The following is a 25724-nucleotide window of genomic DNA, read 5'->3' on the forward strand; positions in this document are numbered from 1 at the left end:
GTGCCCATGGCCCGGTCGCGCAGGGGTTTGGAATGAGATTGCAAATCACTGCTGAAAAATTAGGACCTGGTCAAACATACATTACATCTGTATTTTCATAGTCCAGCAACATTCCAATCCATAAATCTTAATACAAATATTTGAAAAGGCTTAATGGAACTACCTTTGTCAAAGAAAAATGAATTTTCTGTATGTTGAGGAAGTGACTCTAAGGGAAATCATTTAAGTCATGAGCTAAATAGAACAATTAAAAAGTGGGAGGAGGGGGGAGGAGTGGTTTAGCCTCACACCCCTGTGTTTCCAGTACAGAATCCCAGTCCTTCTTAGAAACGGGTCAGGGGTGAGGAGGGGGGTTCCCCAGAGCCGGGGTCTCGGGTCCTGCCCCCTTCCCCGGTCCCCTGTTGCCCTGGCAGTGACCTGACTCTCCTGTCCCCAGGTTCGTCGGCCGCATAAATGTTTACAGCGATCTGAATGACCCCGTGGTGAGGTGAGGATTCCTGCTTCTTCTAAACACTTGGCGATTTCCTCTCTATCGTTCAGTTAAACGTGGATTCTTTTCCTGATGAGAGTTTTTCATCGTTGCTGTCCTGCTGAGTTTGAGGGGGGAATTCTGCGTGACCAGAGGTCCGGGTTCCGCTCCACTTGCTGGTTTCTCTTGTGTACACGCGTCTGGACGCGTTAACAGACGAACGCCCCCGTGGAGCATGTTCTCCCATGACTCTGCCGAGGGTCTTCTCACAGCCGGGAAGGGTGGGAGCTGGTCCAGCAGGCGAAGACGAAGGCGCGTTTCCCCAATAGAGACGCTTTCATAGCTGAGCAGACCGTGCGTCTTCGGCCAGGACGTTGAAAGGTTTCTGACTTGGGGGCCACTTCATTGGGCTGCATGAATCTCTCCAGAGTCATCACTGGGACACAACCTCAGTCTTAGACGTTGGGGGATGTGTCTCCCAAGGGCTTGTGCGGGCTCACGTCCCCCGGGGACGGGGGAGTCTGCTTCAGGGATGGGCAGTGGCCAGTGCGGTCACAGGTGGGTGTCCACACCTGCTTCATCAGTGGCCTCACCCCGGGCCGCTGGCGGCAGGGAGCTGACCCAGCCCTGAGGTCGTGGCGCCCAGACGAGCCGGCCCTGCTCACTGCAGCTGTGGCCTGTGCTGCCTCACTTCCCGGGCCTTGGACGTTTTACCTGCACGTGGCCTCAGGTCTACGCTGAGGGAACTTGGCTTTCAGTAGGTTTTGACAGCGCTCTCCTTCTTCACAAATCCCACTGGTTAGAGAAATTATTTTTCTTCCAAGTTCAGCAGTCACTAGATTCTCTATGTCCTGGCATTGCCTCGTGTATTAAGGAAGATACTGGGCCAGAAGTAGGAAAAAACACTCAGTGGGAAATTACTGCAAAGTAAATCGTCATGGGGTTTATGTCCTTGAAAGGTTCCAGAAATTACTCGCTTTAAGGAGACAGTTGGCACCCCTCTTAGCACATTTTTATCACCATTCTTCATCAGCAGGTTAGCAGTTGCTTTCCAGAATCTGTGGAGGCATTCCTGCTCGTTCTTAAATACCTGTTGTTCTAAAGGTAAACGCCTGGTTACCTTGGAGAAATAATGTGGATTTCTGTGTCTCGCGAGGGTTAGTTTGAGTCTGAACAAGAGTGAATATATTTAGGCGGATCCGTATTGCCAGCGGGTGAGGCTGGAAAAGTGAGCGCCGCAGGCTTTCCTCGTGTGGTATTTGGACGGAGCTGAAGGCTGAGCCCTTTGGGAAGATAATTACCAATATATTTTGTGTTTTGATACGAGTTTTACTTTAGCTTTTTAAGTATCCATGTGATTCAGCAGACTTTTAATATTTGGGTATTTAGAGACGTTTATAAACTCGTGGTGTGGACAGCTGTGAGTTATATATCTAAGCTCTCAGTCTTCTTGTAGTGATATTTCTTCATCCTCCTGTCCAAACTAGAAGTGAAGTACTTTTTGAAGTAAATTATTTTTAGATTCCCCAGAGACACTTCATAAAAGGGCCATTTATTTCCATAAACACCTTGGACATGAGCTGTCCTAAGTGTTAGCTAACAGGCTGACAGTACTTGTAACACAAGCAGACAGCACGTGTGCAGCCGGGCGCCTGTCCCGCGTGGCTGTGAGGCTGGGGGACACACCCTGAGGCCATGGGACAGCCCTGGGTAGGCCCGTCGGTCGGGGCGGGGGGGGGGGCCCTGCCCATGCACCCTGCTGGGCAGCCCTCCTTTCTCATCTCCAGCCTGATGTGGTCCTGAGCTGGGTCAGCTCAGTATACTGAACACATTTAAGCTTACCACGTTCAGTGGACTCTCAGCCTTCCGCGGTAGAGGGAAATTAAATGCCGGCAAAGTGAAAAGCAGGCGTTAGCAAACCGTTCCCTTCACCCCAAATCAACGCTTTCCCTTTACCCTCTGGAGAAAATCGGGAGAATATTGTGAATGGCAAAATTAGTGCATCTGGATTCTGCCTATTTCCCTTCTACTCTTGGGAAACGGGAAGAAATTCTCTCTCGGTCAACAAAGGGGACCGCGTGTCCACGAGCCCCTGCAGGCAGAGCGTCCGTCTGCGGCTCCCCGTCGCGTCCAGAGGGCTTGTTTTTGCGTGAATGGTTCTCAGTGCCTCGGTCGCTGCGTGGGCCCCGGGATCGCCCCAGGCTCCCCGGCCACCCGCACTCAGGGGCCCTCGGGGCTCGGCTGCAGTGCCCGTAATGCCACGCAGGGCCTCACCGCCTTCTCCCCTGGAGGTGCGACTGTGTTGTGCGCGTGACACCCCCGAGGGTGCGGTAGAAACAGCTGAGTGAGGCGCCGGCACCGCGTGGGGTCCCCGGTGCCTCAGGCCTCAGACCTGAAGCCTGTTAGGAGCGGGTTTCCGGGTTGGTCCCTCGAGCGGCGCTTCTGACGAGTGCCCAGGGGCTGCCCCAGCACCCTCGCTGTCGCCAGTGGAGCGCGTTTACAGCCTTGGGGTGCGGCCCCGCGGGGCTGGGGCAGGGCCGGGGCCCTGGAGGGGCTGACTCTTCTGGGATCTCCCAGCAGACAGGTTCTTCCCGCCCCCCAGGGAAAGAGCAGGCGCTTTACATGGGCCCGGCTAGCTTTCCTAGTCCGAGCGCAAGCAGATCTTCACTGAGCCGGTCTCCTCTCAGAGCGAAGCGTGTGCTCACTGCGTCCTGTCGTGCCGACCTGCTTTCTCCATTGCCCTGTTTCTGGTCGTCCTTGTCTTTGCAGGCCGTTAGGATCGGAAAACTTGCTTCTTAGAGGAGCCGCGCTAAAGAACACCGAGAAAATCTTCGGTAAGTGTTTTAATTAGTGAATTATTAATAATAGCTTCTGAAACCAAGGACCCGTTAAGCAGTTGAAATCCGTAGATTTAACCGTGGATGAAAGCGGACCATAAAAGCGTCTCTGTGTGCTTTGAGGGGCTGTGGATTTACGGCCGCGGCAATTTTCCTCACTAAGAAAACCAGTCGCCGCGTATAACCGCAGTCCACAGAGCCGTGACACCTGAGAGTGTTGCTTGCAAATTAAGTGCCTGTAGTTTTTGACTCAGACGTGAACTTATATCTATGAAAGGATTCACACAGTGTAGTTCTGCAAGAAATTTCCTCTAATGGCTGTATTTCTTTGCTAGTATTTCCCACTTCTGGTGGGTTACTTTTTATGTTTTAACTGAAACAACTTATAAATATACAAATGCGTCCCGTTGTTGGAAAACTCAATACATTAAAATCTGAACCTAAAAAAAAAAGGGCGGATTGCTCTTTATGCAGGAAAAGAAAAGCATTCCTTTGGTCTGAAGAATCCTGTGTGACTTTTTATGAACAGCTAGCTTGCCTAGAAGAATTTAAAATATGACCCGTTTTGTCCAGAATTTCATTTTTATCGTAGCTGTGCATACTTCACGATGTAGAGCAGGATACCGTTGTGGTGTTGTTCTAACATCCGCTCTGTACTTTACAGGTGTTGCTGTTTACACGGGCATGGAGACCAAGATGGCACTGAACTATCAGTCGAAATCCCAGAAGCGATCTGCCGTCGAAAAGTAAGCTGATTGCCCCGTGGTTCGAAACGTGTAAAAACTCATCTGTGGCTTCCCACTGTGGCAAACCCCCGCAGGTGGGGAACCATTTTCCTCTTAGTCTTACTAGCAGCTCCTTCATGGGATCTGAGGGACAGTCAAGCGGGTTATTTAGACCTTAGATTGACAGCGTTACTTTGTGGGGACGTAAATGGCCACGCACCCTCAGCCACGTCTGCAGGCTCCCGCCCGCGCGTGGACACCTGGAGTTCTGGGTCAAGGTCCGTTGTGGGTGCCCAGCATCTCCTCCCACCATTTCATGAAAAAGTGGAAGTTCAGTCACTTTTCTGATACGGGTTCAGTGAGGAAAGCGTTAGCAGAGGGAACAGTCTTCTTTTCATTAAATGGTAAAATCCTGATAATGTCAAGGACACAGTTGAATTTGTCAGAAAACATGGCCCAGAATGATGTCTTCTTTGCCTCTCGCTAAAGTGTGTCCTTAACTTGAAGTGTACAACCGAGTGTCCTCGTGTAGCGCAATGAAGCGCTCCGGGCTCCTGGGTGATCTGTGGGGAGACTGTTGAGGCATCGTCTGTCTGCTCCTGGCGAGTCGACCTTGAAATGTGATCCTGGGTCTCTGTCCATCTGTGGCTGCATCAGATATGAACTTGGACAGTTGGTTCTTACTAAAGAAGAATGCTTAGTTTCCAGATGTCTGCACTGACAAATTGGTTTCAGAAATAGATATTGGAAAACCAAACCTTCTTCATAAGCTCCTAAGATACCGGCTAAGGATTCAGCACTTTTCCCATGCGGAGGGCATTCGCTCCCTCCCTCCCTCCCCCCTTCCTTCGTGGTGATAATCTCCGAGTTTGGAACTCACTGGCTGATGGTAGAAGAAATTGATTTCTGGGTGTTCTTTGAATTAAGAGTCCTAGACCATGCAGAAGCCCTGTGAGCCAGGCTGTGCCCTCCTGTCTATAGGAGTTCCCTGCCCTCAGCACTTTCCCAGGTGGCCGCAGGACACACGCCAGTGCCCACGGCGTGTACTCAGATGTAGACGAGTTCGCATTTTCACTTTTACCCTGACAGTTCGTCGGGGCGGGGGAGTCCTGTTGTGCTGTTCCTGTCTGTTCACAACATGTTCTTGCTGACGTTTGTGAGAAAGGCGACGCCCAGCTCAGGTTTCCTCGGGGAGCGGGAGCTCAGTCACCCCCGCTGTCTTGTGTTTCAGATCAATGAATGTATTCCTCATCGTGTACCTCTGCATCCTCATCAGCAAAGCGCTGATTAATACCGTCATGAAGTACGTGTGGCAGAGCGAGCCGTTCCGAGATGAGCCATGGTACAACCAGAAGACAGAGGCAGAACGACAGAGGAACCTGGTATGGAAAGGGACTCCGCAGGCTGTCGCTATGGAAACGTGGGCAGACCGGATGAGGTCTAGGTTGATGAAGTCTTTGTAGCAGACGCCGCGCTCATCGATAGTGAAGGTTGTCAGCTGCCTGCCCCCGCCCCGGCCCTGCGGCTGTAGACCCTGGTTGAGCCTCCTTCTTTGGGTATTTGAATAGTCGAGTCTGAAAAGGTATCGGCTTCCATCCCAGATTCATAAGGACACACCTTAAACACCTAACGCTCAGCGCGGTGACCTGTATTATAAGGGGGGCTGAGTAACTGCTTATTGGTGAGATACACGGCCCCTAATTAGGTAATAGATGGATGAAAGGAGCGTCTCGATGACGATGGGAAATTACAGTAAGAATTGGCTTCATTTTTACATACTCCTATTTATCAAAAATGTTTTCCCCCAAACCAGTGAGTTAATTTGATGACATGTCCTCTGCTTAAAGCAGTACAGTCTCCTGCTGGGCCTACTGCGTCCCCCTGAGCGGTGTGCAAATCCAGACCTGGACCCACTCAGCTCAGAGCAGGGCCGTGTGCAGGTCCCAGCCTGGCCCCCACTTCCTTCCTGTGTTCAGTCCGGCCTCCCATGAGACAAATGGCTCAGAATAAGGATAAAACTATACAGAAGCACCCTTTGTACAGACCCCTAAATGCGGTCGTTTATCAGACTCTCGAGGGAACTTGCAGTAATCACAGTATACAGCGTCCTGCGGGCTCTCAGCTGGAGACCCACCCCTGCTCCCCGCGGCCTCTGAGTGTGACTCACACCCCCCGCCACGCCCCCCGCCCCCAGCAGCGCAGATGTCGGGCAGCTCCTGTCCCAGGCCTGCCACGGTGCTCACGTCGGGTGCGGGAGACAAAGCTGACGGCCCCCGCTGCCCCAGTGGCCTTTACCTTTGGGTTTGAAGCACTTGGTTTAGAAACGGCACTTGTTAAGCTGTGCCTGACTGACTGAGGTTTGAGCCGTCGTGATGCTGGCGGGCGGCGGGGGTCACACGCCTTCTCTAGCTCCTCAGAGCCTTCACGGACTGACTCTGAGGTTTGAGCCGTCGTGATGCTGGCGGGCAGCAGCGGGGATCACACTTTGAGCTATCGTGATGCTGGCGGGCGGCGGGGGTCACACGCCTTCTCTTAGCTCCTCAGAGCCTTCACGGACTTCCTCGCCTTCATGGTCCTCTTCAACTACATCATCCCCGTGTCCATGTACGTCACCGTGGAGATGCAGAAGTTCCTCGGCTCCTACTTCATCACCTGGGACGAAGAAATGTTTGACGAGGAAACGGGTGAAGGGCCTCTGGTTAACACCTCGGATTTAAACGAAGAGCTAGGACAGGTCAGGTCTCCTGAGTTGTCTTCTCTCACTGGCTGGCCATTGAGCCCCTCTCTTTTATGTCCCCAGGTTTCTAGAAGCTACGTGATTCTTATCACGCAGGCAGGTCATCAGGATGGTCAGATGGGAACGTTTCCATTTCAGCTCGTGCACAGCGGTGTAACCTATACCTAGTGAAAGAGGGCGGCAAAGTGGCTTTTTAACTTTATGTGACAGTGCGGGGTGCTCTGGGTTTACGAGTTGTGCAGATTCATCACATTAACTCACTGCCATGAGCTCATCGTGGCCTTTCTAAGTGGTGCTGATTCTGGGTTTCAAGGGAGAGTTAGCAGCGAGCCTGCTCACAGGGCCTGCCCTCGGCTGTCCCGTCCCATCTCCTAGGTCCTCACGGCCCCGGTCATCATCGTCAGGGTGGGCAGAGTGAGACCTGAGTTTCAGTCTCGCGATATAAAGAGTTCAGAGCCCCTCCACTGCACCCCTGCTCCAGGCTGACGGCTCGCGGCCTGGGCCCTGCACTGGGAGCTCTTGACCTGTAAAGTGAGCGTAGTAACAGGTACCCGCCCTGCAGCGTGTCCCGCGGACGGAACGTGCGGGTGGGAGCCCCCGAGCGGGAGCCCAGCGGGATGGGTGGAGCGGGGACTCGCCGGGACCCTCCACCCCCTCCCGGGCCCGCGGGTCTCTGATAGCCGGCGGCGGGGGCTCAGGGGGGACCCATGTTCCCCACAGCTCATGAGGTTCCCCACAGCCCACAGGGTCCGGGATCCCCACCTTCTTTCAGTTCATCGAGATCCAGGGTTTAAAACTCCGTGTAGTTCTCACACGTGCCACAGTTTTCTATCAGAGACTTTTGTCCCTTGTTTGAATTCTGTCATCTTCCAACCCTTAAGTGATGCTGCAGGCTTGGACCTCCCAGGCCTTATGGGATAAGCTCATCCCACCCGTACCCTTGATTTTTTGGTCAGATCAGATCCAGGACCAAGCCCCCAACCCCTGCCGCGTCTCTGTCTTTCTATGAGATGGAAGGAGAAGAGTGTAGAAAGTCCCCCCTCGGCCCCCGGAGCCAGGCTGTGTCCAGACGCTCGCATGCACAGAGCTTCGGGCGGGGACGGCCAGTGTGCTCACCGTCCGGCCGGGGAGGCAGCGTGGTTGGGTGAAAGCCTTGGAAATCGCTTCGTTCGGACGAGGCTGCCTTGGGGGGTCCGAGGGCCCTCGAGGGGCAGCAGCTCCCAGCCGAGTCATGTCCGCAGGTGGAGTACGTGTTCACGGACAAGACGGGCACCCTCACCGAGAACAACATGGAGTTCAAGGAGTGCTGTGTGGAGGGCCATGTGTACGTGCCGCACGCCGTCTGCAACGGACAGGTGCTCCCCGCCGCCGCTGCCATCGACATGATCGACACCTCCCCGGGCGCCGGCGGGCGGGTAGGTGGCCGTGCTCCTGGCCGTGCGTCCTGCTGCCACCTGGCCACAGGCGGGTCATGTGAGGGACCAGGGGCACCTCCTGTCCTGGGGTCCAGGACAGATGCTGCCCTCCCGCGACTCGGGGGGGCAAGAGCTGTGAGTGTCCCCATCTGCACAGGCGTCCCCAGGTGCATCTGGCCGTCACATCAGGGTTGGGGCAGCTATCTTCACGTGGCCAGGTGGGGAAACCGTGGGCTGAGACTAGAGGGCCCTGCAGACCATGAGTGCTCACACACGGACACACAGACACACACTCGCACACAGACACGGGCACACGTGCTCACAGACATGGGCACACACACACAGACACGGGCGCACACACAGACACGGGCACATGTGCTCACAGGCACGGGCACACACACACACAGACACGGGCACACACGTGCTCACAGACACAGACACAGGCACACACGTGCTCACAGACACACAGACACGGGCACACACGTGCTCACAGACACATCTGCACACACACACATGGACACACACCTGCACACACACACAGACACACACAGACATGGACACACACCACACACACACACACTGGCTCTGTGGCTGCAGGAGGGCCGTGACCCTCGGTGGCAGTCGCCCAGGAGACCGTTCCGGAAGCTTTGGTGGCCTGCATGGAGCCCCAGGGGACTGAGGGGGCCTGAGTCAGCCCTGCTTCAGCGGCCTCTTGGGAGCCGGTGCGCGTGTGCCTCTGGTGGTGCAGAAACGGCCTCTTCACCCCCGAGCCTCGGGGGAGGGCCCGGTGGTCTGTGGCCTTGCGGGGCGTCGCACCTGCCTCAGCTGCCCACCTGGCCTGCGCGAGGCCAGCCCAGCCCTTCTTGGCCCCCTCAGTCTCGGTCACACCCCAGGGCGCGGGACGGCTTCCGGGAACCCGGGGATCGCAGGCCCGTCTCTTCTTGTGGCCTTGAACCCACGGCCTCCCTGAGGGCCGTGTCCGTTTTCGTCTGGACCGCGAGAGCGGAGGAAAGGCAGCCGGACTCCGCTGCCACCGCCAGAGGTGGAACTAAGACTCGCTGGCCCCCAGGGCTGCAGGCCCGGCGGCGTTGTTTACCGTCCTCTGTCTGGTCTCCTGTTTTGAGTGGGTGCGCCATAGAGCCGTGGGTTTGTGCTGCATTTGTAGGAGAGGGAAGAGCTGTTTTTCCGGGCCGTCTGTCTGTGCCACACCGTCCAGGTGAAGGACGACGCCGAGGTGGACGGGCCCAGGAAGTCGCCGGATTCAGGGAAGCGCTGCGCGTACATCTCGTCCTCGCCTGACGAGGTGGCTCTGGTCGAAGGCATCCAGAGGTGCGTCTCTGGTCCCTGGTGCGAGGAGGGTGCGGGACCTCTCCACCCCGACATTCAGTCATAGAGATCACCCTCCAAGCAGCCTCTCCTTCAGCCTGCCAGCTCCTGCCGGGTCAGCGGGACCCTGTCCCCAGAGTGTCTTCCTAATACGATTAGGGCTGTTGCCGTGTTAGTGTATGTCTCCACCTCCACGTCCTGGAAGCTCCTCGAGTCCAGAAGCCAGGCCCGTTTGCTCTTTCCCATCCCAGCCTGGGCCCACATGGGCAGAGCCCTCACACGTGCTGGTGCAGGAGGGGGCGTTACAGACGAAGTGGCCCGTGGCCCGTTGGTTGAACGGGGCTCTAGTTTCCTCATCAGTAAAGTGGAGCGTCTGTCTGGAGATGGATGGGCTCCCAGAGTCCTTCCAATTCTGACATGGTAACCAAGCTGTAAGCAGCCCCACTGATCAGTAGAGACAGGGACCAATCCTCAGACCTGCTGCCGTCCATACCCTCCAGTAAGAAGGCAGCTAATTGCGTGTGGTGCACCAGGCGGTCGGGTAAGTCGACATTCCCTGGGCTCTTGGAGAACGTTCTGAGACAGTGCTATAATTTCCCGACTTTACAATGCAGTTTACAGCCTCTTTTTCTGGAAGCATTTCTTTTTCAAAAGGAGAGCTTTCCCAAAGTGTAGAATGGAAACATGCCATGAAAGAGGGCCATCCGGGTCCACATGAACTCCCAGGTGTGTCTTCTCCTCTGCAGGTTGGGCTTCACGTACCTGAGACTGAAGGAGAATTACATGGAGCTCCGGAACAGGGACAATGACATCGAGAGGTGAGAACTGCCTGGTTGGGACGGCAGACAGGGTCGTCTTTACAGAGCTCTCTCACTGGAGAAAATACCAAGTTCTCCGCACTCCTTCCATAACTCGTTCTCCCTCTTCTCAGTAACAACACCAAGAATGTCACCGAAACGCCTGGAGAAGTTGAGTCGGATGGTTAGAGGAGAAGTTGGGTGGTGGTGTGCCCTCAGACAGGCTGGGGTTAAGCCACACATTGTCAGTTTTACTGCAGGAGTTGACAAAGCTTCTAGTACGTTCTGACACCCCCAAGGCCGAGCTCTGACTCCCCACGAGAGGGCCAATGTAAGCCCTTCCCCCGGGAGTGGCCCTGGAATCCTGTGTTCTCAGAGCAGGTCCCCAGGCCGTGGAGCTCGGGGTCCTACAGAAACACTGAGCGGTAGCCTTGGAGGGACCAGATGGACGGGGGATGTTTCACTTTCCATATCGACTCTTAGGGACCATCTAGTCTAAAACTGCTGCTCCCAGAGACAAATGGCATGTTTTGATTTTGACTCAGAGGATGGGGCCATCCATCTCTCCTTGCTAAATAAACATCAATGGGCCGTTATGGTTACACGTGGCACACGTGGTAAAGAATGTACGATTTGGTGGTGATGGTCTCAAAAGAGCTGGATTTTACATTTTTGCTCTTAAGAACAATAAACTCCCAGGCTGCGGAGGTGGTGAGCCCCTCGACTCCAGAACGGCTGCTGGGCCCCAGGCCTGCCAGGTCAGCTGCAGCTCCTCCCGCAAGCGCTCGGGGCCTCTGGGCGCCATGGGGTCACCCCTGGGAGGGCAGTGACATTGCTGTCCGGCTTCTGGTTTCCAGCTGGGAAGGCAAGTGAGCGCCCCTGAGACCGTAACCGCCGCTCGGTGCTCCAGGCCCCCCGGGAGCCAGCCTGTGGGCCATCGGGGCCGGCGCAGCCTCACAGCCCCCTAGGCTGACAACCCCCTTGCTCTTTTAGGGATCGTGAAGCACGCAGGGGCGGGCCGGTAGTCACCCCGATGTAGCGAGACGGGGAGCCGGATGACAGTAAAAGCAATGCTTCAACCTCTTTTTCAGGTTCGAATTGCTGGAGATTTTGAGCTTTGACTCAGTAAGAAGGAGAATGAGTGTAATTGTCAAATCTGCTACAGGTAGAGATTTCTTTCCCTTTGGTTTCTTAAATGATACAGTGTGACTGTGTTTCACTCTGATGCCTAGATTCTGTGGGAGCTTTAAGGATTTAACTGTTTATTCTCTTTGTTTAAAGCATGGATAAACCACCACTCACCCCTCAGCCTCAGGCCCCGTTTGTCCCCGAGCATCTTTGGCTGAGGTTGTCACCTTTGGTTTTTCCCCCGAGGGAAAGTCCTGTGACTCATCCCCGGGGCTCTGAACCCCCCTCAGTTTACACACACTGCGCAGCCTGTCTCCTGGGTCCCCACCTGCAGGCCCCGCCCACCTGCAGGCCCCGCCCAGGCATCTGCGACCCCGTCCCTCTCGAGCCCTCGTGTGCTCGCTGTCTCTGCCGGGCCTCCTGGGCTCGGGTCCTTGATGGAAACAGGCAGCCGCCCCTCCAGCTCTTCTCGTGGAGGCCCTGAGCTGCCTCCCAGCTTTCCTTCCCAGGCCTCCCCCTAGGGTACACCACCCGGGCTTTTCCACCTGGAGGCCCTCTACCTGGCAGGGCTTTTCCACCTGGAGGCCCTCTACCTGGCAGGGTTTTTCCACCTGGAGGCCCTCTACCTGGTCTGGACTTTTCCACCTGGAGGCCCTCTGCCTGGCAGGGCTTTTCCGCCTGGAGGCCCTGTTACTCATGTGCAACTCTCCCAGGACATCTCCACGGCCACCTGTAGGAAGCCTTCCTGGTTTCCTCCTGCCCTTGCGGGGCTGCAGATGTCCTGAATGCAGAGCCACACTTACTCAGCAGTGTCCCCAGCACAGCACTGCCGGGCGTTCGGTGAGTGCTTCTGGGTTCAGTTTGCTAACGTGTTTGCAAGTGGCATCTTACCAAGAGACAAGGCATCTTACTCTTTCTTGTTTCTTAAAACGAGACCACGCTAGCCTATGTTTTTCTCTTTGGAAACTTGCCTGGAGAGCAGTGAAACCAAGCTGCTGCCCTGAACCTGCAGACTCGGCCTCAGGTATGACCTGGAGAGCTCTGCGTCAGCGGCGTCCTCACGCTCAGCTCGAGCGGATTTCCTTTCCACAAAGTGAGTTCCCGTAACAGGGCTGCTTGAGCCTCTTTCGATGGAACCGGAAATGCCTTATTTTGTCTCCCAAGCCGGTTGAGGACATGGGGCTGAAGGCCCATCTTTCAGCCAGGTCCTGTGAACTGCGCTCCGCGAGCTGCGGCGCTTGGGTGTCTCGGAGCTCGTGCTCAGACCGCGTGGCTCCCTCGCCCGCGAAGCAGGCCGTCAGACGTGGGGTCCCCACCGACGAGCCTTGCGCCAGTGAGCGCCATGGGCGCCAAGTCTTTATGTAAATGCTGCCCCGGACACGTGGCAACAGGGGCAGCAGGACACGGGAAGCACACGGCCCGTCGTGTTTGGAGACGAGTCCCCTGGGCGGGTGCCCCCTCTGCTGTGCGCTGGCCAGCGCTGGGGTCCATCCAGGACGAAGGCGTTCAACTGTGCAAGGTCCCACCATCCGTCTTTGTCTCTTGTGACTTTCCCCGATACAAACGTGGCTCATGCTCGAGACAGTCCGTGGGCCGGCAGTCGTGCCCGCAGCCTCGGGAAGCAATGCGTCAGCTGGTCACACACCACCTTCTCCCCCTCTGCACATTCTCCTGACCCGCCCCGCACAGCGCAGGAGCCGAGGTGTGGACCGTGGAATCTTCACGAACAGCGACACTTCCCGTCAGGAGGAGCGTTGCTCGGCCTGGAGCAGCAGCTGGGTCACGTGAAGGACTTACATCCTCGGCGCTCGCGCCGCTAGAAACCCCTTCCTGGAGGGGAGAGGCCGGGCCATCAGAACCCCGCAAGGCAGCAGTGAATTCTCAGAGACGTTGAATATTTAACTAAACAAGTTGTTCTCTAAGTAGTAATACCTGCCCGGAGATGACCCTAAAGGCACTGATTTCCAGCCTCGTGGGCGGGACGGAGACCGGAGCCCCTGCAGCCCTGAGCTTCTGAGGATTCTCCCCAAGAAGCCACTGCAGCCGTGGAGCCACCCGGGTCCCACGGCGCTTGGCGTGGGCCGCGGTCACCTCACCTGTGTGTTTGCACTGCTCTGGAGTTCCAACTTCTTATTCGTTTACAAAACTGGAAAAGCAGGTCTGCAGCTGGGGCCCAACAGTCTCTGCTCTTGTCCTTTGCAAGTTAAACGTCGCCTTCCACTCCAGATGTTTTCAGGTCAGAGGCTCCGCTCGACAGTCTTTAGGCTGAACACGGCCCACGTCTACGGCGGGTACAGGGGGATGACAGGTTGAGACAGGAGAAAATTTAAGTCATTCACAGGCCATTACTTGGAGTCACCTGTGATTTTTCTAGAAAAGGAATTACTGTTCAAGAAGGTATCACCACTCAGAATTGTCTGGACCACGAAACTTGTTTTATCCTATATCTGGTGCCGTACGTACAGCATTGCCTAGAAGTCACGGCTGGTGCCGGGCACGGATTCTGCCGTTAGGCTGGCGGGCGTGTGACCAGGACTCTCGGGTCACGGCCTGAGGGTGTGCGGGCTTCTCCTGGGGATTGGACTCACTGCTCAGATTCCCACTGGGGGCGGCGGCCGTGCTGCCGCTTCTTTGCCAGCTCAGCCCCGCGTGTCCCTTCCGCACGCCTGCGACACACACTGCAGACACCGTCCTTCCTGGCCGTAGGTTGACGTTGCCCTGGGTTTAACTCCAGGACTCCCGTGAGCGTGAACCGGGCCATGTTTTAAGTGTTTCGCTCTGTATGTTGCAGAAGATAGTTCTTTCTGGGACCAAGGACAGAGCCACCCACAGTGGGCTCCGATGCTGCCCCTGAGTTCACGGGCCCTTGTCCAGATCCCCGTGTGGACCACCGGTTCTGGGCACCCCAGCCCTCACCCCAGCACTGTGCCCCCTCCTCCCGGCCCCTCCTGGTGCCCTGGGTTTGGCTCCCGGGTTTCCTTCCCGCGGGCCGTCAGCATCTTGGGTTTCCAGGGACCCACCCCAGGCCGGGGCTCGGTGTTCGTGATTTCTGTCTGATGACAAGTGCTGAACAGAACCCGGTTCCAGCGGCAGTGCCCCCTCTCCGGCCCTGCAGCCACTGTGACAAGCCCCTCAGTGCTTCCGCAGCAGAGAGCCACGTGGTTTGCAGGCCAGAAGAGTCCTCGAGAAAGAGGAGCCCCGGTGCCAGCGGCCTGTGGGTCAGCGCGGGCGCCCGCAGTTCTGTCTGAGCCGAGAGCTTCCCGACCCTTCTGGAAGGGAAAACCTTTCACCTCGAGGGGGGAGGAGCGTGCACCCCCAGCACTGAGACGTGTGAAGTGACCGGGGCAGTAGGTGTGGGGAGAATCGTTCGACAGATGCTTCTCGTCACTCTTGGTCACGCCCAGTGTCCCAGCAGCTTGTTACCCCATTTGGGGTCGGCCACGCCCTCTGCGTCCGTACCCCTCCCTGGTCCCGAGGGCATTCGTCCCTCACTCACATCCTTGCCAGGGAGCAGGCAGAAGTGACAGGACGAAGGACGCCCAGGAGCCAGTTTCGTTCCTGGTTCCTGACTTTCCTGAGATTCTGGGCTTGTCGGAATAAAACGAGGCTTTGTGGGGGGATCTGTGGCTTTGACGTTTTCCTGATCTTACAGGTTAACCGGTCAGTCGACATCTCCACGACAGTCTCAGCGCTGGTACCCCTGGTTTTGTTTTTAATAAAAGCGTCATTTGAAAAATAATTTAGTCTTCCCCATAGAGTGATTAAATGAAAATCTTCTTTTCTCGTCTTCTAGGGGAAATTTATCTGTTTTGCAAAGGAGCAGATTCCTCAATATTTCCCCGAGTGGTAGAAGGCAAGGTGGACCAGATCCGATCCAGAGTGGAGCGCAACGCAGTGGTGAGATGCGGGCGGTGGCCTCACGCCTCTTCTTCCTCGTGGGGGGCACGTTCCTGCTGGGTGCCACGTGCGCGCGCCGCGGGAAGCCTGGCCATGTGCCCTTGGGCGGGCACCACCCTCCGCAGCCCTCCGCTGGTGTTTGGGGGGGAGGGCGTCCAGAATGACAAGCACGTTGTGACGGTCTTGAAGAAAATAGATCTTTATCCTGAGGACTTCCAGTGATTGGCGGCTAATGCTTTCCCTTGTGACCTGTTTGGTTTTCTTCTCGCGTTTTGTTCTGAAGCGAGTGCTCAGTCTGTTCTAGGCTCATCCGAGTTCTTACATCATCAGAGCTTCGTTCCATCTTGTGGCTGAAAAATATTCCATCGTGTGGACGCGCTATATGTGCCCCACTGTTTATCCGTCGTCTGTTGGTGGGCACTTGGGTTGTTTCCACCTTTTGGCCACTGGGAACGATGCTGCTGTGAACATGGGTGCGCTCGTATCTGTCTGAGTTCCTTTGATTGTGTACCTAGGACTGGGATGGCTGGGTCACCTGGTAATTCCAATATGTTTCACTTTTTAAGGAAATGCCAGACTGTTCCCCAGAGGCTGCACCGCGTCGCATCCCCACCAGCCGTGCGTGAGGGCTTCAGTTCCTCCACCTGTTCGCCGACACTTGTTATTTTCCATTTTTGTTAACTAGTCACCCTGGTTAGGTGTGAAGTGGTAACTCATTATGGTTTTTGTTTGCATTTCCCTAATGACTGAAGGTGTTGAGCACCTTTTTAGGTGCTTATGGACCATTTGTATCTTCTTTGCAGAAATGCTTATTCAGGGTTTTTGCCCATTTTTTAATCAGGTTTTTTTTCTTGTTGAATTGTAGGAGTTCTTTATATATTCAGAATACTAACACCTTATCAGATGTATGAATTGCAAATATTTTCTCCCAGTCTGTAGGTTGTCTATCACTCTCTTGATAGTATCCTTTGATGCACAAAAGTTTTTAATTTTAATCAAGTCCAGTTTACTTTTTTGTTGTGGCCTGTGCTTTTAGTGTCGTATGTAAGAAACTGTTGTCAAACCCAAGGTCATAATTTGTCCCTATGTTTTTTTCTGAGAGTTTTATAAGGTAGCACTTATATTCAGGTCTTTGATCCATTTAGAGTTAATTTTGCGTGTGTGGGACAGGTAAGGGTCAGGACCGTTGGTTGAACAAGACTGTTCTTTCCTTGTTGGATGGTCTTGGCATCCTTGTCAAAAATCATTGGGCCACATGTGCAGCTGTTCATTTTTGAGCTCTCGGTTCTGTTGCGTTGGTCTATGTCTGTCTTTACGCTAGGACCACCCCGTTTTGGTTACTTGTCCCTTTCCGGTGAGTTTTGAAACCAGGAAACGTGAGTCCGTCCTCCAGCCTCGTTCTTTTACAAGATTGTGGTCTACTCTGTGTCGCTTGAGATTCCCCATGAATTTCAGGTGGGTTTTCCCATTCCCACGAGAATGCCATTGGAGTTGTGATGGGCGTTCTGAACCTGTAGATCACTTTGGGTGGTGTCGTCATCGTGGGATATTAAGTCTTGCAATCTGTGAACACAGGATGCCTGTCCATTTACTTAGATCTTCTGTGATTTCTTTCAGCAACGTATTGTAGTTTTCAGTCTATGAACCTTTCACCTCCATGGTTTAACTCATTCTCGGGTATTTTATTCTTTCTGATGCTACTGTAAATGGTCTTGTTTTCTTAATTTCCCTTTTGGATTGTTCATAGTTAGCGTGTAGAAATGCAGCCGCTTTTTGTGTGTTGACTTTGAATTCTGCACCTTTACTGAATTCGTCTTTTAGTTCCAACCATTTTTTTTTTTTTTTTTTTTTTGGTGGTGGAATCCTTAGAGTTTTCTACATATAAGATCCTATCATCTAAGAACAGAACTAACTTTATTTCTTCCTTTCCAACTTGATACCTTTTTTTTTCTTGCCTGATTGCTCTGGTTAAGACCTCTGGCGCCATGTTGAATGGAAGTGGCAGAGGCAGCCATCCTTGTCTTCTGCCTGGTCTTAGGGAGAAAGTTTTCCACCTCCCCCCGTTGAGTATGATGCTAGCTGTGAGTTTGCATATATGGCTTTTATCAGGTTGAGGAGGTTCCCTTCTATCCTAGTTTACTGAGTGGTTTTATCATGAAAAGCTGTCGGGGTTTGTCAGATGCTTTTTTGCACCTGTTGAGATGATGATGTGAGTTTTTCTCCTGTGTTCTGTTTATGTCATATATTACATCGATTGGTTTTCATATGTTGGGTCACCCTTGCATTGCTGGGATAAATCCCTCTTGGTCATGTATATAATCCTTCGGACATACTGTCAGATTCAGTTCACTGAAATTTTGTTGAGGATTTTTGCATATATGTTTGTAAGGGATAATGTTCTGTAATTTTCTTTCCTTGTGGTGTATTTGTCTGGCTTTGTATATCAGTATTGTTTTATATACAGTGTCCAGGGTTTTAGTAGTACTTTGCAGGAAGAATAGAGAAAAGTATTTCTACTCCATGTTTCCACAAGGGGAAGCCCCATAGCTGCTTTTAAAGGCAAGGTTCTATTTATTTCTGAAGTTTCTGCTGCCCGTTCACACCAGCTCTATGTTCTGGGACAGCTCTGAATTACTATCCTCGTAAAACCTCTTTCTTATCGTGCAGTTTTTCTGGCGTAGAATGAAGTCATATACATACATCCTGTGCGTTCACCTCTTAGGAGAAGTCAGAGGATCCATTCTGTAGCCCGAGCTCATGTCTCCGATTTCCTTGATCACCGTGGATACTTCCGATCCAACTTCAGCCACTCTTTTTAGCAGAAGTCACTGAGTTATTATTGTGTGCCAAGGAGTCGGGGGTGAAGTGAGACAGTGCCAGCGGCCTGAGAGCTCCCACCCCACAAAGGAGACAGACAGGAGGGCAGCGAAGTGGGCGGGGCGTGGACCCGGGAAGGTTGCAGGGGAAGAACATCTCTGCGCTTTCACAGCTCGGGGGTGGAGGGGGACCTGCCTTCTCAGAGAGGCGAGCGGGCTGCTTGCTTGCTCCCCGGGGACGGGACTCGGCGTCTGGATGGTGGGCGGTCACAGAGCTCAGTGCCTTCCCAGAGCGTCGGACACACAGATGCTGCTTTTGTCCCGCTCCTTCCCGGGGGCTCCCTTCCCGCCTTCAGGCTTCCGAGAGCTCCGGGGGCAAGAGGAGCTGTTAACCCGACCGTGATCGTGTCCCTCGGCTACATCTGGAGGTCGGAGAAAACATGGAAGATGTGAAGCGTTCCCTGAGAGCGATGGGACGTTAGAATTCATATAGTGGAAACCCTTCAAATCTTAGGAACCAGTGTTCTCCCAGAATTTGGACTGATCATGTAGGAGACTGGCTCATTTCAGGGGATCCGTAGAGTTGGGGCTGAAGGAACAAGGGAAGCAGAAGGGGATCGTCCAGGGTTGCCAGTCGGGCCGTTGCGATGGTTGCTTCATCGTGACCAAAGGAAGCGTCTGTTGACGCGGTGAAAGTGCTCTGTGTGGCGCCTTTGAGAGCCCAGCTTCCTGGTGCCCTGCCGGCTGGTGTGCTTGCCCTGCGCGCCCTGACGTCCAGAATTAGTCTTAGGTTCTTGTTTTCCTCTCCTGTGGACCCGATAGGTTTGATCAATAACCGTGTGGTTTTCCTTCGGTGAGACCCAAATAAGATCAAAGCGTCACACAAACTCCCCACGTAAAGCGTCACTTTAGAAATATCACTTGATGGGGCTTCCCTGGCGGTCCAGTGGTTAAGACTTGGAGCTTCCACTGCAGGGGGCGTGGGTTCAATCCCTGGTCGGGGAACTAAGTTCCCACATGCCACGTGGTATGGCCAAAAAAAACACAAAAAAAGAAATATCACTTGATATTTACTATAAATTGCTAATTGCTATCCTAAAGAAGGTTAACTCTTCATTTGTCAAAATAAAAGAACAGTCTTATCTTTCGACGGCCCCGGTTTATATTTTGTATTCCCACGCTTACTAGTTTGAAAACTTTATCATCGACCATGATTGCGTATATTTAAGGTGGATACGCTTCACTTGCAGATGACCAGCCCCTTGAGGGTGGGTTGGTTTCTCGTTCTCTGGTTAGTCACTCGAGCTGGAGGGGGGTGTCGGGAAGGCTGTGGGAAGTGATATTCAGCAAAGTGACCCCCGAGTTCACGTTAAGTGCCGCTTTGTGTCCTGCAGGAGGGGCTTCGGACCTTGTGCGTTGCCTACAAAAGGCTCATGCAGGAAGAATACGAAGGCATCTATAAGCTGCTGCAGGCCGCCAGAGTGGCGCTCCACGATCGGGAAAGGAAGTTAGCAGAAGCCTATGAGCAGATAGAGAAAGACCTTATCCTGCTCGGTGCTACGGCCGTGGAGGATCGGTAAAGGCTCGCCGCGCTTGTCTTAGAAATAATAGTGTTGCAGCGGGATCGCAGGGGCTACAGGGGCGCTTCGGGGGGAGCCCCACAGCCGGCGTCGGCCGCACCCGGTGAACGCGTTCACGCGTCAGGACGGGGCAGGCCACTTGGTTGCCTGGGGTAATAGCGCAGGGGTCAGGCTGCGCTATTGTGATGTTTGACTTTCCACGAGTAAAAGGCCCCCAGAAGAAACCAGAAATGGTCAGCATTTTCACACCATATTCTGAATAGTCAAGCCACAAGGCTATGCTGTTCAGTTATTCTTTAGAATGGAATCAATAACTAATCTGTTCCTCAGTTTGTCACTAGTTCTTCCCAAATACAAGTGTAAACATGTTGGATCTTAACATTCTCAGTGTTCTTGTCATCACTCATTGAAGGAATTTAAAATAATGAAGTAGAACATTGCAAAAACTGACAATAATAGCTGGTAGAATTCCTGGGTCCTTGGAGGAACTGGGGAGAAGGGAAGGCTCTTAAGGGTGGAGGGATCTTCGCCTGCACAGCCGAGGACCCTCATGGGGGTCCTGGGAGCTGATGCACCTGGGGGGAGCTGACACCTCAGGACACTGAGAGTAGATCCCCGGGGATGGGGCGGAGGGGGGGGGTTGAAGTGATGATATTTGATTACAGTTTATTTCTTTGAAATCTCTGGCCAACATCTTTACAGACCACTCTGGGCCTCGGTTTCCTTTTTGCAAAAAAGGATGAAATGAGAGATGTTTTTTTCTGCCTCTAGAATAGTACGATTATATCATCTCCAGACTTGACCTAGGAAGTTTATCCCAGAATCTAACCAGATGGTTCCAGTCAGAATCCGGATCCTTTCCTTGCCTTTCACTCAGCACTGGACAGAAACACATCACTGACACACATCTATCAAAAACTAAGACTCTAAAATCTAGAAAACACAGCAGGCCCCCAAGTGAGGCAGACGGTTTTGCTGCCAGACGTCCACGGATGGCAAGACAGCCTGACCAAGGTCAAGAGTGCCGTTTACCCTCAGACATGTGTTGTGCTCTCTGCAAGCTGTGGGTCTTCTACACGTAGACCAGGATCCTAACACCGTCCTCATCCTGTAAGGTTCTGGCAAAGACAAAACGTCGCAGGCAAGTGCTTCCCGCAGCATCTGACGCGGGGCGAGCCTGCGACGCCATCAGCCCGTCCCAGAGCCGCGCCTGGCATTTCACGTTCTTTAGGGGAACCTGGGCTCCGGTTTGATACGTGGCAAAATTAGAACAGTTTATGCACAGTGAAAAGGTGGGGAGCGTCACCTCTTTTCCAGGTCCTGTTTTTCCCTGGTTAAGACTTTTTTGGTTGGTGGTTGTGACGGGCCGTCTTATAATAGCGTAAAGTCCTCTCTGAGTAGCAAGTCCCACCGGGCAGAAAGCTGTGTGCTCGGCCACTGTTACTCGTACAAGATGCTGTCTTGTTTCTTAGTATTTTATCCCTGTGGATTTTCTCGTATTAGGAAGTGTTCTGTTGTAAAAAGTTAATACACAGCTGTCGCCAGCCTCGGGTCCTTTGTGGGAAATCACGAGCCAGCACCGTGGTGCTTTTTAATTTGGGGGCAAAAAACTGAATCAGTTCCGTAGATCACAAGTTCTCGGAATTCTGCACTTGGTTTGCTGTGTTCACGCTGACGTGTGTGTTGTGTCCCCCGCCCCCCGTCCCCCAGGCTGCAGGAGAAGGCGGCCGACACCATCGAGGCCCTGCAGAAGGCGGGCATCAAGGTGTGGGTGCTCACGGGTGACAAGATGGAGACGGCAGCCGCCGCCTGCTACGCCTGCAGGCTCTTCCGCAGGAACACGCAGCTGCTCGAGGTGACCACCAAGAGACTGGAGGAGCAGAGCCTGCACGACGTGCTCTGCGAGCTGAGCAAGACCGTCCTGCACCGCAGCGCCAGCCTGACCCGGGACAGCTTCTCAGGGTAGGCGGGACGTTTGCAGACGGACTGGGCAAGCTCCGCGGGCAGGGCCGTGGCCTCAGCTCCCTTTGTGCGGACGTGGTCCTGTCCTCTGGCCTCTAACAGCATCCCGTGGTCGGGACCATGACCAGAGCTATTTCTCTTTAGCAACTGTGACATGTATGCCTTTTTGCATCAGAGCGGGTGTGTGTGTGTGTGTGTGCGTGTGTGTGTGTGCGTGTGTGTGTGTGTGTGTGCGTGTGCGTGTGTGTGTGTGCGTGTGTGTGTGTGTGTGCGCGTGCGCGTGTGCGCGCTCACTTGCAGACTGCTGGCTGAGGGTGCAAAGAGACTTCATTCATGGATTTACAAAATACCGTGCCTGGGGTGATTCCCATCTGCTTCTACGACACTGCGGGCTGCATCGTGGATTCCTCAGGGCTCCCGCCAGAGCAGGAGGGAGACGTGAATAATGCGTGGTCGTTTGTCGATTAAGACAGAACAGCGTATGCCCGACAGTTGTTTTTTCCAAGAATATTCGCCAGTTTATCCACATTTTATCAACGCTCTCCTTGCTGGTATTAGATGCATGATCTAAGGTTAGATTTCATTTGAATCGTTTCCAATTTTCATTAATTTAGATAAAGCAAAGGCAGCTCTCTAATCATATGTGGATCTAAAATTATTCATTTATAAATAGTACAGCGATATTTCCCTTTGCCCTGTCTGCAGAATTCCTTTGGGGGATTAGAGATGTTCCTTGTAATTTTGAAACCCAGCAAAGAGAAATTACGACCGTGTTCTTTCCAAGTCAGGTCACCCGGGCAGAGTAGCACGGAGGTATTAGTGGTAACGATAAAGACTGTGGTTGGCCGAGGTGGCCAGGCAGTTCGGGAATGAAGGCCGATCTCTTCGATAGCGGGATAAACGCTCTCCTTCTGTTGTCAAGAAGTACCGGAACACGCCCAGGAGTCCACAGTTGCGACCGTTGTTTGCTTTGCCTCAGTGAAATGAGAAAGTTTAATTCACACACAATTTTAAAATGTAATCAAAGGCCTTACAGCCACTAATCTAGAGGCTGTGTTATTATTGACAAAACAAGAAAACCCAGTTTCTTATTCCTTGATCCTGACTGTGTAGCATCTATAGATATCCCCAAAAAGTACGTCTTCTCAAATCTCTGGATTTAGTTACTGAGTAATTTCTCTGGTTTGTATGATCTAACAGACTCTCGGCCGATATGCAGGACTACGGTTTAATTATTGATGGTGCCGCGCTGTCCTTGATAATGAAGCCGTGTGAGGACGGGAGCTCCAGCCACTACCGAGAGCTCTTCCTGGACATCTGCCGGAACTGCAGCGCCGTGCTCTGCTGCCGGATGGCGCCCCTGCAGAAGGCCCAGGTCCGCCGCCCACCAGGAACCAGCTAGGGATCCCCGGGGGAAGGGGTTACGTAGTGAGAGCCATTCATGAGCCCTTACAGCCTCTGGGTTTTTTTTTTAAATCTAGCAAAGCACTTCCTTTTAAAGATGGAAGCAAAAATGATAGAAATTGAAACGTGAGACTTAACTTTGCTCGCTGTGGTTAGTAAGCGTTGATGGAATCAGATGGATGGCCCTTCCGGGTGCAGAGACCAAGGGAGATGCTCGTCCCATCTCTCACGTAAACAGAACTGTATCAAGGAGGTAGAGCCGTCTGTACGGAAGCCCGGGGGGAGGCAGCTGCAGTCGAGCACCTACTGTGTGTCGATTGCTGAGGCAGGTGCGAACCCACCGACCCTCACGGTAACCCTTGAGGCGAGGGAGGCTGTGCTAATTTTAGGAATGAAGTACCTAAGACACAGAAAATCGGGAGAACCTGCCTGGCGGGATGATCTGGAAAGTGGCGGTCCGAATCGGCTTCCGCTCTGCCGGACTCTGAACTCACGTTCTGCCCATTGCACCACACTCTTGTGGAAACACCACCTGACGTGTGTCTTTTTCTTAATTTTTTTTTTTTTTTTTGGCTGCGTTGGGTCTTCGTTGCTGCACGTGGGCTTTCTCTAGTTACGGTGAGCGGGGGCTACTCTTCGTTGCAGTGCGCGGGCTTCTCATTGCAGTGGCTTCTCGTTGCGGAGCACAAGCTCTAGGCGCGCGGACTTCAGTAGTTGTGGCTCTAGAGCACAGGCTCAGTAGTTGTGGCACATGGGCTCAGTAGTTGTGGCGCACGGGCTTAGTTGCTCTGCGGCACGTGGGATCTTCCGGACCAGGGCTCGAACCCGTGTCCCCTGCATTGGCAGGCGGATTCTTAACCACTGCGCCACCAGGGAAGCCCCGTGTTGTGTGTTTTTAAATATTTTTTAAAGCATATGGGATACGAACGTGAGCATGTGTGCCTTTCTGGTGTTGGTAAACCCAAAACGGTCCGAATTCTGTAAACCACATTTTAGATAAGGGAGAGCAGTCTCTCTTGAGTTGCTCATGAAGGAAACTGTCAGCTTCTCAGACTGACCTAGTGCTTAAGGTAAAATACTGAACACCACGTGCAAAGGGGTCATTTTTCGCGTCCTTGCATGCGTGCTACACTGACGTGCCACATGACAGTGTCACTAAGCATAAAACACATAAAGCATCGCCCTGGGGTGATTCTCAGTGAAGAGAAGCAGACTCAGGCATTCACGTACGTTCTATTTGGGATAAAAATGGCTTCATTCCCAACTGTCCCTCTTAAATGTGTGACTCTGCGTAAACCTTGTACAGTGACGTCCAGAACAGAGCTAAGGATGTCGTTTGGTCTTCGCATGATACTTGGTATTTCTTTTAGGTTCTTAAGTGACTTTTGCAAACTTTGATGCCAATTAGTGTCTCAGTCTTGAAACAAGAAGGCAATCCACACATTCTTTCCTCATCTTTTCCATCATGGAACCTTATACTTGGCACATAAATAGGAAAAAAGACTGTCAAGAAACAGACTAAAACTTTGGAAATTATTCATTGCATTGAGTTGTCAGATTTGGTTTTGCACACATGACAAATTTGAAAAGTAAATGAGCAGCTTATTTTAAAAAATAGATGCTTGAAACCAGATAGCTTGGAAGAGCAGCATCTTCTAACGGAATGCAGCATTCACACTCCCCCCACCCCGTATATTTAAATCTGTTTCCCCCACGTTTACATAAGGAGTTGAGCCACCCCTGCAAATGACTTCCTGGATTTCACTCTCCGTCCTGTCTGCCCACCAGCCTGCTCAGCTCATCTTACTACAGTCATTTCTCAGCTGCTTTTGCTGAAGTGTGTTTCGCTTTCGACGTCAAAAAGGTTTTATCCTAAGTGGATAAAATAGACTGCATATAAGCAATAATTCACTTTGAGTACATAGTTGTTTCATTTTTCCTTGACTAACTTGACATCGTTGTCGTTTCTGCCTAGTTAGAGAATGAGCTCTGCAAAAATAGAACAGAGACGGTAAAATCTGCCCTTGCTTCTTTTCCAGATTGTTAAATTAATCAAATTTTCAAAAGAGCACCCTATCACTTTAGCGATTGGTGACGGCGCAAATGACGTCAGCATGATCCTAGAGGCCCACGTGGGCATAGGTAAGCCCCTCGGTTCTGCTTCCCTGCGCCTCTTGGTAACCCGGGTTTATCACGCAGCTGGACGAGAAAGGACACAGCCAAGGCAGGGCCATAGAATGTAGACACACGTTCAGGACACTGTCTGTGACACAGAGCGTTCGTGCCTAGAAATCCGACAGTCACGGTTCAGCCTCACCCGTTTTGCCTGTGTCCGTGTCCACCTGCGTGGTGTTGAGAAAGGCTTTCCTCAGCGCGTTTGCTCCCTTCTCGTAGGCATCATTGGGAAAGAAGGTCGCCAGGCTGCAAGGAACAGCGACTATGCGATACCGAAATTTAAGCATTTGAAGAAGATGCTACTTGTTCATGGGCACTTTTACTATATTCGAATATCTGAGCTTGTGCAGTACTTCTTTTATAAGGTAGGAAGGCTTTCCTTTCCCCTCTCACCGTCTCAAAGCGTGTGAGCGATGGCTCGTCTGTCATGATGCCCCGAGGCTACAGGGGTGATTT

General features: G+C 52.9%; 1 protein-coding gene across 9 annotated transcripts in view; it reads left to right on the plus strand.

The window, feature by feature from the left end:
• The window catches only part of ATP11A (ATPase phospholipid transporting 11A), a 122228-nt gene that overhangs the window by 76449 nt on the left and 20055 nt on the right, over positions 1-25724 (plus strand). For all 9 annotated transcript variants that reach the window (XM_079903505.1, XM_079903507.1, XM_079903511.1 and 6 more), the window contains 15 exons: positions 437-487; positions 3239-3303; positions 3971-4052; positions 5263-5413; positions 6568-6765; positions 8010-8183; positions 9349-9512; positions 10256-10327; positions 11398-11471; positions 15228-15331; positions 19542-19723; positions 21438-21689; positions 22890-23064; positions 25133-25235; positions 25488-25633. In XM_079903505.1, coding sequence (XP_079759631.1) covers positions 437-487; positions 3239-3303; positions 3971-4052; positions 5263-5413; positions 6568-6765; positions 8010-8183; positions 9349-9512; positions 10256-10327; positions 11398-11471; positions 15228-15331; positions 19542-19723; positions 21438-21689; positions 22890-23064; positions 25133-25235; positions 25488-25633 — 1993 coding nt within the window. The remainder of the gene's footprint in view (positions 1-436; positions 488-3238; positions 3304-3970; positions 4053-5262; positions 5414-6567; positions 6766-8009; positions 8184-9348; positions 9513-10255; positions 10328-11397; positions 11472-15227; positions 15332-19541; positions 19724-21437; positions 21690-22889; positions 23065-25132; positions 25236-25487; positions 25634-25724) is intronic.

The sequence above is a fragment of the Stenella coeruleoalba genome (genome assembly GCF_951394435.1).
Source record: "Stenella coeruleoalba genome assembly, chromosome: 18".
NCBI lineage: Eukaryota > Metazoa > Chordata > Mammalia > Artiodactyla > Delphinidae > Stenella > Stenella coeruleoalba.